Source organism: Phasianus colchicus, chromosome 1 (assembly GCF_987193195.1).
Source record: "Phasianus colchicus chromosome 1, bPhaCol1.hap1.1, whole genome shotgun sequence".
NCBI classification, from domain to species: domain Eukaryota; kingdom Metazoa; phylum Chordata; class Aves; order Galliformes; family Phasianidae; genus Phasianus; species Phasianus colchicus.
In genome coordinates this window covers 159,198,991-159,217,924 of record NC_143436.1, presented here as the reverse complement: position 1 = coordinate 159,217,924, position 18,934 = coordinate 159,198,991, and the positions used below count along the sequence as shown (strand labels likewise).

Here is an 18,934-nt window from a genome sequence, read left to right as displayed (position 1 = left end):
TTCCTTTTTTTTTTTTTTTTTTGTCTTTTAATGAAATGTGCAAATTGGCCTCTTCTGTAGTCCAGTAATTGTGGTATACAGAAAGAAGATGCAAACCTCCAAGCCAGCAGAGAAAGAAGAATAGAGATCCTTTTATTATCAACAATTTTATGTTTTACAGTTAACACAGGTGTAACTGTTAAGGCTCTATCAAGCTTTTATTTATATTCCTATTCTGCTTCAAATCTTTTCCTTTGCCTTAGTGCTTTTTTGTTTAATTTCAACAAACATGTATTTACTGGTGCTTCAATACCATCTAAAATAATGTCATTGCCACAACAGAAGTTTTTTTCAAATGGAAGATGGAAGTTAAACTCTGACTCACTTGAACTTATCCTTCAATTTAGGTTTAAAGACTGGTGCCTTATATCTTTATATTTCCAGTGTTGAATTACAATAATTGCCTTTTTTACGAACATTTTATGAAGTTTTATGAAAATGATAAACCTCTAGACAATCTGTCTAAATGCCTATCCTACATTGCTACATTCTGACAAGCTCTGTTTTCCTAGCTAAAGTGTTTAAAAAATGCATGACAACACCCACCCTTCAGCAGCTAGGTTTCCAAGCAAAGTTTATTTCCCATGAAGAAAGGTGATCACTCTCCATACTCACTTGATAAACTGCATCTTTAATCTGCGTAATTTCTGCTATAATGAACACCTGTTTCAAGGTGAATCAGATATTGCTTTGCTGTTATGGATCCATCAAGGTATCTAGTATCTGAAACTTTTTTCTGATATTTGCATTGAAAGCACATTTTAAAAATCTGTTGAATTTTACACAATTACCGTATATTTTCAGAATGCTGAGATATGAAAAAAAAAAAAAAAGATATTAACTTCTGGAAAACATTCCACCTATAAGTTAACATTTCTTAATAACTCCTATTTACTGCCTTCTTGTGTTTTTGTAAAGTGAGTGAATGAACTATGATTGCTAGCAACAATGTTACCTTAAAATCAATCAAAAAGTAATGAACAAATAGCAACAGATATAATCTAATCCAACAAGGAGTTCATGGACATGTTGGAAATTATGAAAAGATCTTTCAATTAGTCAACAGCAATCACATATAAATGGCAAACATGAGAGACAACAGACCATTACTGAAATAAATGAACTGTTGAGCCAAGTCAAGACACTCTCTGATAATTACACAGTAAGTACTTTCCAATATAACAGTGCTTTTTATTTATAACTATATCAAAAGAAATACAAAATAAGAAAGCATGCCAATAGATTTGCAATCAATTTCCAGTAGAGACAGAGCTGATATGGGCCTTACTTAATAAATGGATTACAGAATCACAGAATCACAGAATTGTAGGGGATGGAAGGGACCTCCAGAGATCATCGAGTCCAACCCCCCTGCCAAATCAGGTTCCCTACACCAGGTCGCACAAGTAGGTGTCCAGGCGGGTCTTGAATATCTCCAGAGAAGGAGACTCCACAACCTCCCTGGGCAGCCTGTTCCAGTGCTCCGTCACCCTACTGTAAAGAAGTTCTTGCGTACATTTGTGCAGAACTTCCTATGCTCCAGTTTCTGGCCGTTTCCCCTTGTCCTGTCTCCACACACTGCTGAAAACAGTCCAGCCTCACCACTCTGTCCCCGACACCTTAGATATTTATAGACCTGGATCAGATCCCCTCTCAGTCTTCTTTTCTCAAGGCTAAACAGATCCAGTTCACTTAGCCTTTCTTCATAGGGAAGATGCTCCAGGCCCTTCACCATCTTTGTGGCCCTCCGCTGGACTCTTTCCAAGAGATCCCTGTCTTTTTTGTCCTGGGGAGCCCAGAACTGGACACAGTACTCCAGATGAGGCCTTACCAGGGCAGAGTAGAGGGGGAGGATCACCTCCCTTGACCTGCTGGCCATGCTCTTTTTAATGCACCCCAGAATGCCATTGGCTTTTTTGGCCACAAGGGCACACTGCTGGCTCGTGGCCAACTTGTTGTCCACCAGGACACCCAGGTCCCTCTCCGCAGAGCTCCTCTCCAGCAGGTCATCCCCCAACCTGCACCGGTGCATGCAATTATCCCTCCCTAGATGCAAGACTCTACACTTGCTTTTGTTAAACCTCATCTGGTTTCTTACTGCCCAGCTCTCCAGCCTGTCCAGGTCTCGCTGAATGGCAGCACAGCCTTCGGGTGTGTCAGCCAATCCTCCCAACTTCGTATCATCAGCAAACTTGCTGAGCGTGGCCACTATCCCCTCATCAAGGTCACTGATGAAGATGTTGAACAAGACCAGACCCAGCACCGATCCCTGAGGAACACCACTGGTCTCCAACCAGACTCTGCACCGCCAACAATGACTCTCTGTGCTCTGCCAGTCAGCCAGTTCTCAACCTACCTCACTGTCCACTCATCTATCCCACACTTCCTCAGCTTTGTCATGGGATGATAGTATCAAATGCTTTTAAGGATGTCGTGGGAGAGTATCAAATGCCTTGCTGAAATCAAGGTAGATTACATCCACTGCTCTCCCCTCATCCACTCAGCCAGTGACAACATCCTAGAAAGCTACCAGTTGATCAAGCATGACCTCCCCTTGATGAACCCATGCTGACTACTCCTGATAACCTCATTTTCTTCCAGTTTTTTGAGATGGCATCCAGCACAAGCTGTTCCATCACCTTTCCAGGGACAGAGGTGAGGCTGACTGGCCTGTAATTACCTGGATCTTCCTTCTCCCCGTATTTGAAGACCGGAGTGACACTGGCTATCCTCCAGTCTTCAGGCACCTCCCCCATTCTCCAAGACCTCTCAAAGATGACGGAGAGTGGTTCAGCAGTCACCTCCACCAGCTCCCTCAGCACCCGTGGATGCACCCCATCGGGTCCCATGGATTGATGAACATTGGTGTTGCCTAGGCGCTCTCGGACTGCCTCTTCCCTGACTAAAGGGAAGTCTTCCATTCCTCAGACCCTCTCACTAACCTCCAGGGTCTGGGATTCCCAAGGGAGAGCTTTTTCACTGAAGACAGAAGCAAAGAAGGCATTCAGTATCTCCGCCTTCTCAGCATTCCCGTTACCAGAAGAGCCCCCTCACTTAGTAGGGGAGCCACATTCTTCCTAGTCTTCCTTTTACTGTTGACATACTTTAAAAAGCCTTTTTTATTATCCTTTATCACCTTTGCCAGGTTCAATTCCAGGCGGGCTTTAGTCTTCCTTGTCACATCCCTTCAGGCCCTGAAACATTTCTATATTCTTCCCAAGTGGTCAGACCCTTTTTCCACATTTCATGGACCTTCTTCCCTTTGAGTTTGTGCATGAGCTCCTTGCTCATCCACACAGGTCTCCTGCCATTCTTTCCTGATTTCTTGCTCACAGGGACACACTGATCCTGAGCTTGGAAGAAGAGCTGTTTAAATGCCGACCAGCTCTCACAGGCCGCCTTACCTTCTAACACCCTAGCCCACGGGATAGCTCCAGGTAGGTCCTGGAAGAGATCAAAGTTGGCTCTCCTAAAGTCCAGGGTAGCCAATCTTACTTATTGCTTTGCTTCTTCCACTCAAGATCTTGAACTCCACCATCTCGTGGTCACTACAACCCAAGCTGCCTTTACTTCCTTGACAAGCCCTTCCTTATTAGTGAGAATAAGGTCCAGCAACACCCCTCCCCTTGTTGGCTCCTCCACCACCTGCATCAGAAAGTTGTCTTCAACACATTGCAGGAACCGTCTGGACTGCACTTGCCTGGCCATGTTGCTTATCCAGCAAATATCTGGATAATTGAAGTCCCCCATAAGCACCAGCGCCTGGGACGCTAATTCCAGTTGCTTATAGAAGGCCTTATCAACCCCCTCCTCCTGATCAGGGGGTCTGTAGTACACACCCACAACAATGTCAGCCATACCAACCCTCCCCTTGATTCTCATCGACAAGGTCTCCACTGCTACAACACTGTCCCCCAGGTGGAGTTCAATACATTCTAGCTGCCCTCTCACATAAAGAGCAACTCCACCACCCTGTCTTGCCAGCCGATCTTTCCTAAAAAGCACACACACTAATGAATAAATAAATTCATACATATATACAGAAATGAGGTTTAGGGAACAGATTTTTAATTTACAGTCTTCTCAGTGATCTTTGTTGTATCTTGAAAGGCAGGAGCCTCTCCCAATTCATAAATTGTTCTATTCTAATTGTGCTGAGTTCTTCTCATGAATGGAAATGGAAATGTGCCATTTCAGATGCCCTATTCAGATGTTCATCTGCCTCCATCAGGATAAATCCTGCTCTACATTTTCAATTCTCTAATACTGTGGATAGAGCTTGAAAATATGCCTAAAATATTTGGTAAACAATAACTGCTTTTTGAAAATTCAAAAATTATTTGGAAAACATTTAGGAATTTAAAATCTTCGAAGCCAATAAAAATAATATATTTTATGAAACATCATTTTATGACTGAAAAAAATATGAGCTTAGATTAGTCAATACATTTATAATTTAATATGTATTTTCCACCTGAATTTTATCATGATCTAAGCATTAAATCAAAGTCTAGATCATCAGTCAGTAAGGTCTCAAGCTCACTAGCAATAAACATCATATATTTCTCCTGGTTTTAATACTCTTAAGTAGTATATCTACTAATAATTAAAAAAAAATACTGTAAATAATCGCCACTGTACTGAGAGTGATTTCATGACATGAGTCTGCCATGTGAAAGGCTGTATATAAATCTTGCAATGATTTGTGTGATCTGAATAAAAGATGAAAACCTGATGCCACTGTTTTTGGTTATCGTTTTGTTTTTATTAATATTTTATGTAAATTTATATTCATTAAAACTTAATTGCACTCCATAATTTATGAAATTAGGCTTTATTCTGTCTTGTACTTAAAATGTAGGGGAGAAAATTTAGATGAATGAAAGCACTGACTTCAAGGTTTTATATTATTTAGAGAATGGTCTTCTTTACAAATTATAATTACTAAGACAAATGAAGTATTTGATAAACATTCAGACCTGTTTAGTATTATAAGTTTCAGGAATGTGATGTGTTTAGTACATAGCTGCATTTGGAATTCAGATGTCAGTTAAAATCCATCACATTTGAACACTATTGGGGAAAGGGACCTGGGATGATCAGTAGACCAGCACTGTGCGCTTGTGCCAAGAAGGCCAATGGCAACCTGGAGTGTATTAGAAGGGACATGGTTAGTAGGTCGAGAGAGGTTCTCCTCCCATTCTAATCTGTCCTGGTGAGACTGCATCTGAAGTACTGTGTCCAGTTCTGGGCCCCTCAGTTCAAGCAGGACAAGGAACTGCTTGGGAGGGTCCAGCACAGAGCCATAAAGATGATTAAGAGAGTGGAGCATTTCCGTTACAAGGAAAGGCTGAGGGAACTGGGTCTTTTTAGTTGGAGGAGACTGAGGGGTGACCTCATTAATATTTATAAATATGTAAAGGGTGAGTATCATGAGAAAGGAGCCCAGCTCCACTCTTCTCAGTAACATCCAATGATAGGACAAGGGGCAATGCATACAAGCTGGAACATGGAAGGTTCCACATAAATATGAAAAAAAAGCTTCATGTTGAGGGTGACAGAACATTAGAACAGGCTGCCCAGAGAGGTTGTGGGGTCTCCTTCTCTGGAGACATTCAAAACCTGCCTAGACGCATTCCTGTGTGACATGATCTAGCTGTTCCTCCTCAGGCAGGGGGATCAAACCAGACAATATTTCAAGGTCCCTTCCAATCCCTGATATTCTGTGATTCTGTGATTGTATACATTGCACCTGCTGACAGCACGTGGAAAGAACCCACAGCTTTTCTAGAGGCACACAAATGAATGACTTTTTCTACAAAGTGCTTCAATTTACTATGTAGTGAAGTTGACCTGTCATAACTTATAAGGTGAAAAGTGCTACTTGTTCTGCCTTATGGACCAAAGCACTGATATGAACTGGAATGTCCAAAGGGTAAACATAGAAAACGACTAAAATGTTTAGACAAACTAAACATACATATGTATGTACACATATATATCATGATATATATAGTATATATCTACACATATATGTGATGTATATGTACACACATACATAAATTTTCATATATATTTCAATTTGTTGTTATGAATGTATATAATTATTTTTATGCATTTTTATTGCTACAATTAATATTATTTGTAGATGAAAATGAAGGTAATAATGTCTTTCATTTTGGTCAAAATAGAGTCTGAACTTGACCTGATTTCTTTACTGTATATATTAACAGCTTTTCAACAGATGCTTCAGCTTCTCCATAGTCTTTTCCTTGACTAACAGTTTTCACTATTACTATTTTCAAAGTACAGAGTATCTGTATTTTCTTCCCAGCACATCCTCTTTTTTTCTTCCCTTTGAGTACTGTGTTGGATATTAGAGCAGCAAGTGTGGAAATGGAAAATTACACTGTGTCTAAGGATTAGTAAGGGTTATCCTCTTTCGTTGTTTTATATACTTCATGCCAAATCATAATGCCATTTTATAGTTTTATCATGAGCAAATATATTCTGAGCTTTTTATCCAACAATTATCTAACAATTCTCTAACTTTTCTTTCCTCCTCTGTCTTCTAAACCTACTCTTTTAAGATTCATACTCACACACACTAGTTTCATGACAATCAGATGAACAAGTACCCGCTCTTAACCTTAAGAATACTCTCTAGGTACTTAAGAATACATTTACATATCGTTAACTGGATCAAAACAATGGGTTGAAGCCATAACCTACTATATAAACCAAGACCCTGAAATCTTTATGTCCTCTGGGGTCATCTGGATAGAGTGAATTACATCTTAAGCTACAGGTTATAAAAAGAAATCCAAAGCCTTCTCACCAGCAATAAAGGGAAGGAATTTCTATAGTAACTTCACTCAATTGATTCCTGCTTCCAAGAACGAAAGAGGAATAATATGATCCCATAACCTTCCTCCAATCTAAGCGGACAGAAGTTTATTAGCTACTACTGTGTGCCATTATCCTTCTTTCCATTCAGACCATCTTGAAAATACACATTTAGTTATGGACTGTGAAATCTGTATGTTCACAAAGCCAAAAAATGAAGTTGAAGTGTACGCTTAGCAGTCTAAATCTTGCCCACAAAAGAAGCTTAGACACTTCCCTGAAAAGAAAGGTAGCCTAATTTTCTCACAGAAGCATTTATATTGTTTGCTTTGGAATGATAAGCTCAGTGTCATTTGTTTGTTCAGCTCCTTCTTTTTTTTTTCTTCTTTTTTTTTTCTTCTTTTGATCACATTTTCTTTTTTTGTTTGTTTGTTTTTGTATATAACGTTTACATTCAGCCTACCACTAATTCCTTATTTCTTCCTTCCCTCTTCTTCCTCTGCACAGCTTCTTCCTTCTTTTCATTTTCTGAATTCATCATTCAAAATATAATTTTATATTCCCTCTCCCCTTTTTGTTCTTTCAGTTACTTTCTACTGTAGCTATAAAAGTTTTAATTTGGTCTTTCTCTTTCTGTTACCAATTTGCAAACAGATGGGAGAAGGGAACTAGCAGCAGACAGTGCTGCAGTGAGCCCCTGTCTTCTCCTCCCCTTAGCAACAATCTGAGAAAGGAGGAGTGGAAATGGATACCGGCTCGGTGAAGTGGGCATCCCCCATCCTGACCATCCTTGGCTCCCCACGTGCCTCTGCACAATAGGTTTGAGGCCCTGGAACTTGATGGAGAGGTGAGTGAGGGTGTGGAGGGAGGTCCACCCATGAGTTTGCCTTGGGCGTAGAGGTTGACCCCACACCTCAAGACTGCCTCCACCCAGAAGGACAGAAGGGTGGTTGTCACAGGCAACTGCTGAAAGGAACAGAAGGCCCTGTATATCAGCTTGACTCTACCCACAGGGAGGTGTGCTGCCTCCCTGGGGCACGGATCAGGGACATTTCTAGGAAACTTGCTGGACTGATTCACCCTTCTGATTATTAGCCCTTATTGATAGTTCAGACTGGCAGTGACAAAATTGCTGAGAAAAGCCTCAAGGGATGGGAGAAAGAGACAGAGGGCTGCTGGGGTTGAGCCGGTCCTTCGAGGGCTTGCACCAAATTTGATGGGTGAAGACAATGGATACAAAGGGATGGACTGGGGCAGGGGGATGCTGGGGATGCTGCTGTTCTAGGGGAACCTAGATCCTCTATGAGGGCAGAGAGATGGAAAGCCCAGATGGAGTGCCTTTATACCCGTGCACACAGCCTGGGAAATAAGTAGGACAAGTTGGAAACTGTGATGTGCTTGGAAAGTTATAACCTTGTTGCTATCATGGAAACATGGTGGGATGACTCCCATAACTAGAACACCACCATTGAGGGATATCGGCTCTTTAGAAGGGATGGGCGAGGTAGGAAGGATGGGGGAGTTACCCTCTATGTCAAAGAGTGGATAGACTGGGAGGAGCTCCCTCTGAGAAACAGTCAGGAACAGGTTGAGAATCTGTGGGTTAGAATTAGGGACGGGACTAACAAAGGCCAGCTGGTAATAGATGTATACTACAGGCAACCTGATCAATGGAAGACTGTTGACAAAGCCATCTTGCTTCAGATTCAGGGGGAGTCGTGTTCATGGGCTCTCATCCTGGTGGGGGACTTACACCATCCAGATATCTGCTGGAAAGACCACACAGCGAGCTGCAAGAGGTCCAGAAGGCTCCTGGAATCCATTGATGATAACTTTCTGGTCCAGGTATTGGACAGACCGACCAGAGCTGAAGCATTGCTGGACCTGTTGCTCACCAATGTAGAGGAGATCTTTAAAGGCGTTAAGGTTGGAGGCAGCCTGGGCTGCAGTCTCCATGTCCTGATCGAGTTCGTGATCTTGAGGGACGTGTGCCTAGCAAAGAGTGGCGTCAGGACCCTGAATTTTGGAAGAGCAAACTTTAAGCAGTTCAATAGACTGTTGGCCAAGATCCCCTGGGACGCTGTCTTTAAAAACAAAGATGTTGAGGAGCTCTGTTAAGCTCTGGAAACAACGGCATGTCACCTGGGAAGAATACAGGGATGCCATCCAGACTTGCAGACGTGACATCAGGAAAGCCAAGGTGCAGGCAGAACTGAACTTGGTGAGGGATGTGAAAAACTATAGGAAGACATTGTACAGGTATATTAGCCAGAAGAGATAAGCAAAGCGAGTGTACCTGAGTGTACCTCCTTTAGTAAATGTAAAAGGAGAACGGGCTTCAATGGACGAAGAGAAGGCTGAGGTACTGAATGAGTTCTTTGCCTCCGTCTTCGCTAGCAGCCAGGATTCTAGTATTTCTCACTTCCCCGAGCCTGGCATGGTCCCTAAATCTCTAGGTGGTAAATCCCCCCCCCAGTGTAAAGGCAGAGCAAGTCCGAGACTGCCTCATTAGACTGAACATGTACAAGGTCTATGGGGCTGGATGGCATCCACCCCAGGGTTCTGAAGGAGCTGGATGAGGTGGTTGCAGAGTCACTCTCCATCATGTGTGAGAAGTCGTGGCTGTCTGGTGTGGTCCCGGATGACTGGAGGAAGGGCCACATCACTCCCCCCAGAAAGGGAGCAAGGAGGACCCAGGGAACTACAGGCCAGTGAGTCTCACCTCTGTGCCATGGAAGATCATGGAACAGATCCTCCTGGACAACATGCTTGATCACAGGTGGAATGAGCATGTGATCTCAGACAGCCAACACAGCTTCACCAGGGGAAGGTCATGCTTGACCAATCTGGTGGCCTTCTATGATGGAGTGACGACATTGGTGGACAAGGGAAAGGTGACTGATGTCATTTACCTGGACTTGAACAAGGCCTTTGACATGGTCCCTCACCACATCCTTATCTCCTAACTGGAGGAATGTGGATTTGATGGGTGGACCACTTGATGGATAAGAAACTGTTTGAAAGGCCACAGATAGAAGGTGACCTCTATTTCCAGGTGGAGGCCGGTAATGAGCAGCGCTAGGGGTCTGTCTTGGGACCAGTGCTCTTTAACATCGTTATCAGTGACATTGACACTGGAATAGAGTGCACCCTCAACAAGTTTGCTGATGACACCAAGCTGAGTGGTGCAGTTGACAGAGTGGAAGGAAGGGATGCCATTCAGAGGGACCTCAGCAGCCTAGAAAGGTGGGCCTGGATGAACCTCATGAGGTTCAATACAGCAAAGTGCAAGGTTTTGCACTTGGACTGGAGGAATCCCAGGCATCTATACAGACTGGAAGGAGTTGTCCTTGATAGCAGCCTCTCAGGGAAGGACCTGGGGTCTTGATGGATGAAAAGCTTAACATGAGCCAGCTGTGTGCTCTTGCAGCTCAGAAAGCAAATGGTATCCTGGGCTCCATCAGAAGAGGATGGGGCCCTGGGCAGCCTATTAGGTCTAGTATTAAATGGGAATGTTGGTGGCCCTGCCTGTGTCAGGGGGGTTGGAGATTCATGATCCTTGAGGTCCCTTCCAACCCTGGCCATTCTGTGAAACTAAATAGTCTTTTGATTATTTGATAAATACAGATATCTCTTATTTCAAATGCTGTGAAAATAAACCTGAATATTCTCACCAATCTTTTCAAGTTTTAGTTTCTTTCCCTGTCTTGTATTTTCTTAAATATTCATACATCATAAAAAAAGTGTCTTAATCTTCTTTATATTCTTGTGATCTAACAAGTACAATGTAAATCCTTATTAATACTGATGAATGGGATATGATAGCTACAGAAACCTAAATTTTGCATTATCATTTACCTATCTGGAAAAATGTGTTAGATTTTTAAAACATTTTTTTTTCCTTACCTAAACCATGCCTATGTGTTGACATTGGTGGTAACACAGTCCAAGCCTTTGTCTTTGGATTGTAACATTCAACAGTGTTCAATGTCTTTAAACCATCGCGGCCTCCAATGACAAACAGCTTGTCATCGATGACCGCAACACCGAATTGAAGCCTTCTGCCATTCATCACTCCAGCCTGGATCCATATATTTGTTCTGAGATCATACTTTTCAATAGTTGTAGCACCTGATGAGACATAATAATAGGATAATGTATATAAAATTGGCTACCTTTTTTTGTCTATTACAATTTTTGTTATGAAATTGAAAAAACAAACAACTAAATCATCCCTCCAGTATCAAAATATTGTAAGCCTGAATAACAGTATGTTTTACCCTTATGATCTTCTACATTTTAGCAGTATAACTATCTGAGATAACTGATTTTGTTACATAGGAAATTTTAGCAAAATATTTAAAGAACATTTTCTTCTGAACTTAGTAATTTGATTTACAGGTTCACAGGCAAGTTCAAAAGATATACATAAAATAACTTATCAGTTAATCACAAAAGTAACTTTTAACATTAAATATTAAATACAAAATTAAGTTTATTAACAAAACCCAGAGAGATTAAAGAGCTTGTGTAGATCTCAGAAAGTGAATAAATAATACATCCTATTTTCTGAATAAAATTATGGGAATCACAGAATCACTCTGTTCCATCCCCCTGCTGGCTGAGTTGCCAGCTACCAGATCAGGCTGCCCAGGGCCCCATGCAACCTGGCCTTGAACACCACCAGGGACAGGGCACCCAGAGCTTCTCTGGGCAGCCTGTTGTACTCTCTCACCAGTCCCTGAGTAATGACTTTCCTCCTAATTCTCCCTTAGGAGAATTAGGGAAATACATAGCTAATGGTGCTGACTGTTGAAAAATGGTGTTTTGTAGCTGAGAATTTGATCTATCTAATAGTGTTATTATGTTCTTTGCATCTATTGTAGTTTCCATGGAAGTAAATAGGATACATTACTTCTGGAGCAACTTATGTGCAATTCAACCAGATATATTAAATCCCTCTCTGGTTTAATGATACCATAAGTTATATAAACAAATTTTTACACTTGATTAACAAAGGCAAGTTTATTTATCTATTTGCCTCTAATTTAAAATTGATTTGTGCAAATGTATTAATCCTTGGCTTTGAAGGAGCAAAAATGCACACTTTTTGTACAGTGCTGCAGGGTATATTATAGGTGAGATATTAATATAGCTATTTTATAATGCTTTAAGTTTTTATATGCTGAATGTATTAATGTTAAATCTGGAACTATAACAAATATATGCTATAATGCAGTCTACCTTAATGCTTTAATGCCATTTAAAAGATTTGTCATTCTGATTTCACAAAATATTACTAATACAACAAATACAATCTTTGATTTATGCTCAGCTATATATTTTATCATATTGGTTGAGTCTGAGTTTGGCACAATGCATTATTAAGTTCCATACTCAACTCCTAATCCAGAAGAGTTCCTAGATATGTTAACTCAGTTTATGCAGTACGACATTTTGCCTATCTGGGGAAAATAAATAAATAAATAAAATCTATCAAAACCTATTTCAACTATTCATGAAAAATGTACATAACCATAAAATAAAACCATAGCAATTCCTGATATATTCTTTCACTTTGAGCAGATCTAAAGAAAAAAAAAAAAAAAGTACTCTTTAAAACTTGAAAACAGAGGAAAGCCTTCCTTTTATATCAGTCAATTTTTTTGTTTTGCAACTACTTTCTTAAACTTAATAGAGCACAGGAACACAAAATGAATAGTTTCAGTAAGTACTAAGCAATTCCCTGTTGAAGTAATGAGATTACACTTGGTTTAAAAACAGACAGTTTTGTCAGATTAGATATCTGTCACTGAAAGAATGTCTTGTCCTAGTGGTGTTTTAATCTAAATTGTTTTGGTTGCTATGACTCTGAAGATGTAATATTTAGCTTGAAAAAATCCTCCAATGGGAAGGTGGTGAAATCACTAAAAGATACAATCAGTGGAGATTTTAGGATGTCTTTAACTGGAGATTGTTGACAAGATGCAAATTTTGAATATAATGAACTACAACATAGGGGATCTGACTACATGACTTTACTCTTAGCTTACAGCCCTAAAGCCACTCATTAACTTTACCCTTGATAGAAGCAGTAAGAATTACACTGTTCACATTTTGAACCTAGTTCTTTTTATAATGTTTGCACTGTTCTTCATTCCAACACAAACTGAGGTGTACTGGAACTTCTCAGTCAAAAGACAGAACAAACTTCTACTTTTACCTAGGAAGAAAAGTGGCTATTATTTCTGAGAAAGTCATAAATTCAAGGACATGTTATTATTTGATCATGAAAGTAAATTGATTTTCTGCACCTAGGAAGAAAGAAGAGACAAAACCTTGATTAAGTCCTTTAGATCTAATGCATTTCAAAAGTGCTTAGCTGCTTAAATGCTACATCCTCTGGATATATAAAATCAATAACACATTGGAATATTGGTATTTCATTCATCACATATTCTATGGTTTCCTTATACTTCAAAAGGAAATCATTGTTACATTGCTAAACGTTAACATCACAAAAATGCTAAGCTCTACAGAGCACTACTTGACAGAACAAAAGCAGAAGCTCAAGAGAACTTACAGATCTTGTCTGCTAAATGAATGACAGTGGAATGGTCAGGACAACAGGCTTTAGCTGAAAATCTTACTTTAAAGACTTTTCATCAAAGATTTTCAATGTTGGGGATCATAGTGGACACCAAGTTGAACATGACTCAGCATGTGTTCTTGATGCTAAAAAGGTGTATGGTATTCTTGCCTCCACTACGTTGCCAGCAGTCAGAATAGGTCACCTATACATAGCACTGATGAGAATGCACCTGGAATACTGCATCCACTTCTGGGCTTCCCAGTACAGAAGAAACGTGGAGCTGCTGGAAAGTCCAACAAAGGGCCACAAAGATGAGGACAGTAATGCAGCATGTATCCTAGGATGAGACCTCTGGGACTGTTCAGCATGGAGAAGAGAAGGCTCAGGGAGAATCTCAATGTCTGTAAATATCTGAAAGGAGTATGCCAAAAGGACAGAGCAAGATTTTTTTCAGTGGTGCCCGCTGCCAGAAATAGACATATTGGGCACAAAATGGACCACGGGAGGTTCCAGCTGAACATCACAAAATATTTCTTTACTGTGAGGTTCACTGAGCACTGGCGCACATTCCCCAAAGAGCTTGTGGACTCCTTGAAGATCTTAAAAAAATGCCTGGAAAAAGATGCTGGTACTGGGCAACCTCCTCTATGGTGGCCCTTCTTCAGCAGGAGAATTGGGCCTGATCAGCTCCAGAGGTTACTCCCAGACTTCAGCATTCTGTGATACCATGCACTGGTAGAAGATCCTGAGCTGCATTTTATATTTCCTTCTGCATGTCAGTCTCAGTTGAACCTAACACTGCATAGTCCCTCAGAGAGTAGAAAATAAAAGGCACAATTTCTGGACAAATGTTTGGAGGTTTATGCTGAGATCAGTGGTGAATAATCTTTCTCTTTACAATGCACATTCTCTGATGAATGTACAAAAAGTTCATCAAGAAGCAAATTCACATTTTGATTCCTGGCACTGGCCTGCCCTACTGCAGATGACACTGTAGCATACAAAAGGCTCCAGGAGCTGGTTGCCGAATTAAAATCCAAAGTAAGTTATGCATTAGCCTGCTTCAATGTGAAAAGCTGCGAGCTTTTTTTGCATTACACTGTGATAGTCACCAGAGATTTTTCAGAGGCATGTGCTTCAGAGAACTTACGGAAATCCTAATGCAAAGGACTTTGCCTCATTAACGTGGAAGATTTAGAATAAGCTAGTTCTCTTCTTGTTCTCATACTAGATTAATGTTGACTTTGGGGAATTGCCAGGAATTTCCAGCATTGATTTTCTGCATAATCCTGAACTCTTTGTCCTGCAGATCTTTTTTTTTTTTTTTTGCTGATACTGATTAGCTAGTCACATTCATATTGATAAATCTCTTTTCATGATCCAGTTCCCCACTTGGACAAGAATTAGATGAATGCCAGGATACTTCCTTCTCCTCAAATCTTTATTTCTAATGGGAAAAAAAATAATAATAATCCATGTTATAGAATGGAAGACAAGAGTGTGTCTAGATAAGATTGTAATACAAGCTCCTGTGGCCATAGCATCCACCAGCTGCTCTAAAGATGTGCTTGTTGTGTAGTTCTGTCACACTGTCAGAAAAGGTTTCAGAGAAATTAGAGCTAATTTGTGAACTATAGTGTACACTCCACTGCGGTAGGACACCAGAATTTTGTCAGGGTAGAGCCTGAAAGCAAGAAAGTGGATATGAGGTGAAATGTGATGTCAAAAACTAGAGATTTCAATTCATTTCCATCCTTAAATTAGTATTACTGGAAAACATTGCTATGTAGGTTGCTGAAAACTTGAAAGCAAGAATGAATTCAAGTTAATATTCAATACATATTCACATACTTATGTCTATATCCAATGCATATATTTTACCTAGAAGCACATATATATATTAAATATACATGTCATTTTGCATAAAACAGGGAAAATTGTATAACAGAGTATTTGTGTATATCTCTGTTTCAGAGATAAATATAATAAATAATATAGTAAAAGAGAACTTAAGAGTTTCTAAAAGAGAACGTCATAAGGGCAATTCCTGATTCTGCTTGCACATCTATTCTTCCAAAACTGGTAGTGGATGTTGATGTTTAGTGCCTGAGACACTAGAGCGACTAGTGCTACCAAAACAAGGTGAATAGACAGAAAAGGAGTGCTTCATCAATCTGATGGACTGATTATCATAATGCAGCACGGCACTGTGAAAAAGCTCACTTGCAAGAAGTTCTATGAAGGTGTAGTAATCGTGAAGGCAACCTTACATATTACATATATAATATGTGTACACATATAATACATATATAATAATATCTTACAAATCCCTCAAATCCCACCACCCCGCTAGTTACAGAACCAGGCCAAAACAGCCCATAAACCATTGTCAATGTATTATGTATTATATATTATATTATGTATAATTGAAGTTTTTGTCATCATGGACAAAAGTATAACTGGTAAAAATAAAACAAACAAACAAACAAAAAACAAGGTTAAAACATAAAAAAAAGACAACTAAACCCTAAGTTTTGGTAGCAATAAATTATCATGTTTATAAAATACTAGACTTTAATTTAAAAGAATAATGAGGCAGTAACTAGAGATTGCAAGTCTACTTATGTGAGTAAAAATAATGTATTACTTCCAGGAAGGTATTCAATATAACACTTTTTTTTTTTTTTTTTTTTTTTTTTTTTTTTTTTTTTTTTTTTATGTGAGGGACCTTTTTCCACATTTATTCTGAATAAGGAACATCCACAAGGTTTAGTGGGTCAGTAGTATTGTATGTATTACGGTGGGTCAAAGTGACTATGATTAATGTCTGTTTTTACAGGAAGTAATCGGTAAGTAATTAAGAGAAAATTATGAGTCACATTAAAGTTAACCTTTGCGTATACTTCAACTTTTCCTTGAAGTTTCATCTCTCTACTTGTCAGGAGAAAGCTGATATAACTTTAGACTTGCATTCATCTTTAAATGCTGCTCTTTTTTTAGTAGAAATTATGTCCTTTCCTCAGTTACGATATCAGCAACAATATTTACTCTCTACACACTGACCAATATTTATATGAATTTTATATATATAAAAGAAGAAATTAGCAAGTCCTATATAATACTAGTATGATAGCAGAAGGAAAACAGAAAACTGGAAACACTGCAGAAACAGAAGCGTCAAAAAGGGTCTATATAAAAAAAATATAGAGATATATTAGAATATATATAACAATATATTTTCTTTTTGGTAGGCTTTTCAGAGTAACTCATGTATTCATAAGAATCTGTTGGTACAGCAGAAGAACTGCAACATAATGAAACCAAAATGATTAATGAAGAGCTTATTGTTGAATTTACTCAGATAGGATTTTGCTATATTAATAATGACGTGGTAGCACATTTAGAACTGTGACATATCAAACAAACATAGAATCCTTAGAGTTGGAAGAGACCTCTGAAGACCACCTAGTCCAATTGCCCTACAATGAACAGGGACATCCACAGCTACATCAGGTTGACCAGGACCTTATTCAGCAACAACACTAAGTTGGGAGGAAGTGTTGATCTGCCTGCAGGGAGAAAAGCACTACAGAGGAACCTGGAGAGACTGGATCGAGGTTAACTGTATGAGTTTCTATAGGGCCAAGTGTTGGGTCCTGCATTTTGGTCACAGCAACCCCAGGCAATCCTACAGGCTCGGGGAGGAGTAGCTGGAAAGCTACCTGATGGAAAGGAACGTTGGTGTACTGAAGTAGTCAGCTGAAGATGAGCCAGCAGTGTGCCCAGGTGGCCAAGAAGGCCGATGGCATCCTGGCTTGTATCAGGAATGGTGTGGTGAGCAGGACTAGGAAGTAATCCTGCCCCTATATTCGGCATTGGTGAGGCCTCACCTCAAGTACTGTGTTCAGTTTTGGGCACCTTAGTACAGAAAGGACATTTAGGTGCTGAAGCAAGTCCAAAGAAGGACAAGAAGGCTTGTGAAGGGATTGGAGAATATGAACTATGAGGAGAGACTGAAGGAACTGGGGCTGTTTAGTAAGGGGAAAAGGAGGCTGAGGGGGGACCTTATTGCTCTCTTCCAATATCTTCCAAGGTGCTTAGAGTGCTTAGAGTGAGTGGGTTGGTCTCTTCTCACTGGTGAGAGGTGACAGGACAAGGGGAAATGGCCTTAAGTTGTGCCAGGGTAAGTTTAGGTTGGATATCAAGAAACACTTCTTTACAGAAAGGGTTGTTAAGCACTGGAGTAAGCTCCAGGGTGGTGGTTGAATCACTACCCCTGAATGTGTTTAAAATCCATTTAGATATGGTGCTCAAGGACATGAATTAGTGGAGGGTTGTTAAGAGTTAGGGTACTATGGTTAGGTTGTGGTTGGACTTGGAAGTCTTTTCCAACCTGAGCAATTCTATGATTCTATGATTCTCTCCTTGAAAGACTCCAGGAATGGGGCATCGACCAGATCTCTGGGCAAGCAGTTCCTATACCTTATCACCCATATTCTCTTCTCCAAGCTGAACAGCCCCCAGCTCTCATAGGAGAAGTGTTCCATTCCGCAGATCATTTTTGTGGTCCACCTCTGGGTGTGCTCCAACAGTTCTGTGTCATTTCTGTACTGAGAACTCCACACAGTACTTCAGGTGAGGTATCACCAACAGAGTAGAGGGACAGGATCACTTCTCTCAGCCTGCAGATCACGCTTCTTTTGATGCAGCCCAAGACATGGTTGGGTTTCTGGGCTAAGAGGGCACATGGCTGGCTCATGCCCAGCTTGCCATCCACCAGGACCCTCAAGTCCTTTTTGGCAGGGCTGTGCTCAATCCTTTCATCACCCAGCTTGTATTGGTAGTGGATGTTGCCTTGACCCAGGTTCAAGACCTTGCACTTAGATTTGCTGAACCTCATGACATTCACCTGGGCCCACTGCTCAAATCTGTCTAGGTCTCTCTGGATGGTATCCCATCCTTCTGGTGTATTGACCACACCCCACAGCTTTGTGTCAGCAAACTTGCTGAGGGCACACTTGACCCCACTATCAACATCACTGATGAAGATATTAAAGAGTATTGGCCCCCACACCAACTCCTGGGGGACACCACTCATCATCAATCTCCATCCAGACATTGAGCCATTGATCACCACTCTCTGGACTGAATCCTGCAGCCAGTTCTTATCCTCTGAACAGTCCACCCATCAAATCCACATCTTTCCAATGTAAAAAGAAGGATGTTGTGGTCCACCCTATTAAAGGCCTTACTGAAGTCCAGATAGATGACATCAGTGGCTCTTCCCCTGTTCGCTGATGCAGTGAATGTCATAAACTTACTACTCTTAATTAAAGAAAAACAAATACATTCAGGATAGAAACAGGCTGCTGATTTCAGTCTATGTTCTTAACAATGCTTATTGACAGCCTTATCTTCATCCACTAAGGGGGTCACGTTGTCATAGAAAGAAGTCAC

General features: G+C 40.4%; 1 protein-coding gene across 2 annotated transcripts in view; it reads right to left on the bottom strand.

The window, feature by feature from the left end:
* KLHL1 (kelch like family member 1) overlaps positions 1 to 18,934 on the bottom strand; it is a 244,638-nt gene that overhangs the window by 21,423 nt on the left and 204,281 nt on the right. For both annotated transcript variants that reach the window (XM_090131050.1, XM_090131055.1), the window contains exon 7: positions 10,792 to 11,016. In XM_090131050.1, the coding sequence (XP_089987176.1) occupies positions 10,792 to 11,016 (225 nt within the window). The remainder of the gene's footprint in view (positions 1 to 10,791; positions 11,017 to 18,934) is intronic.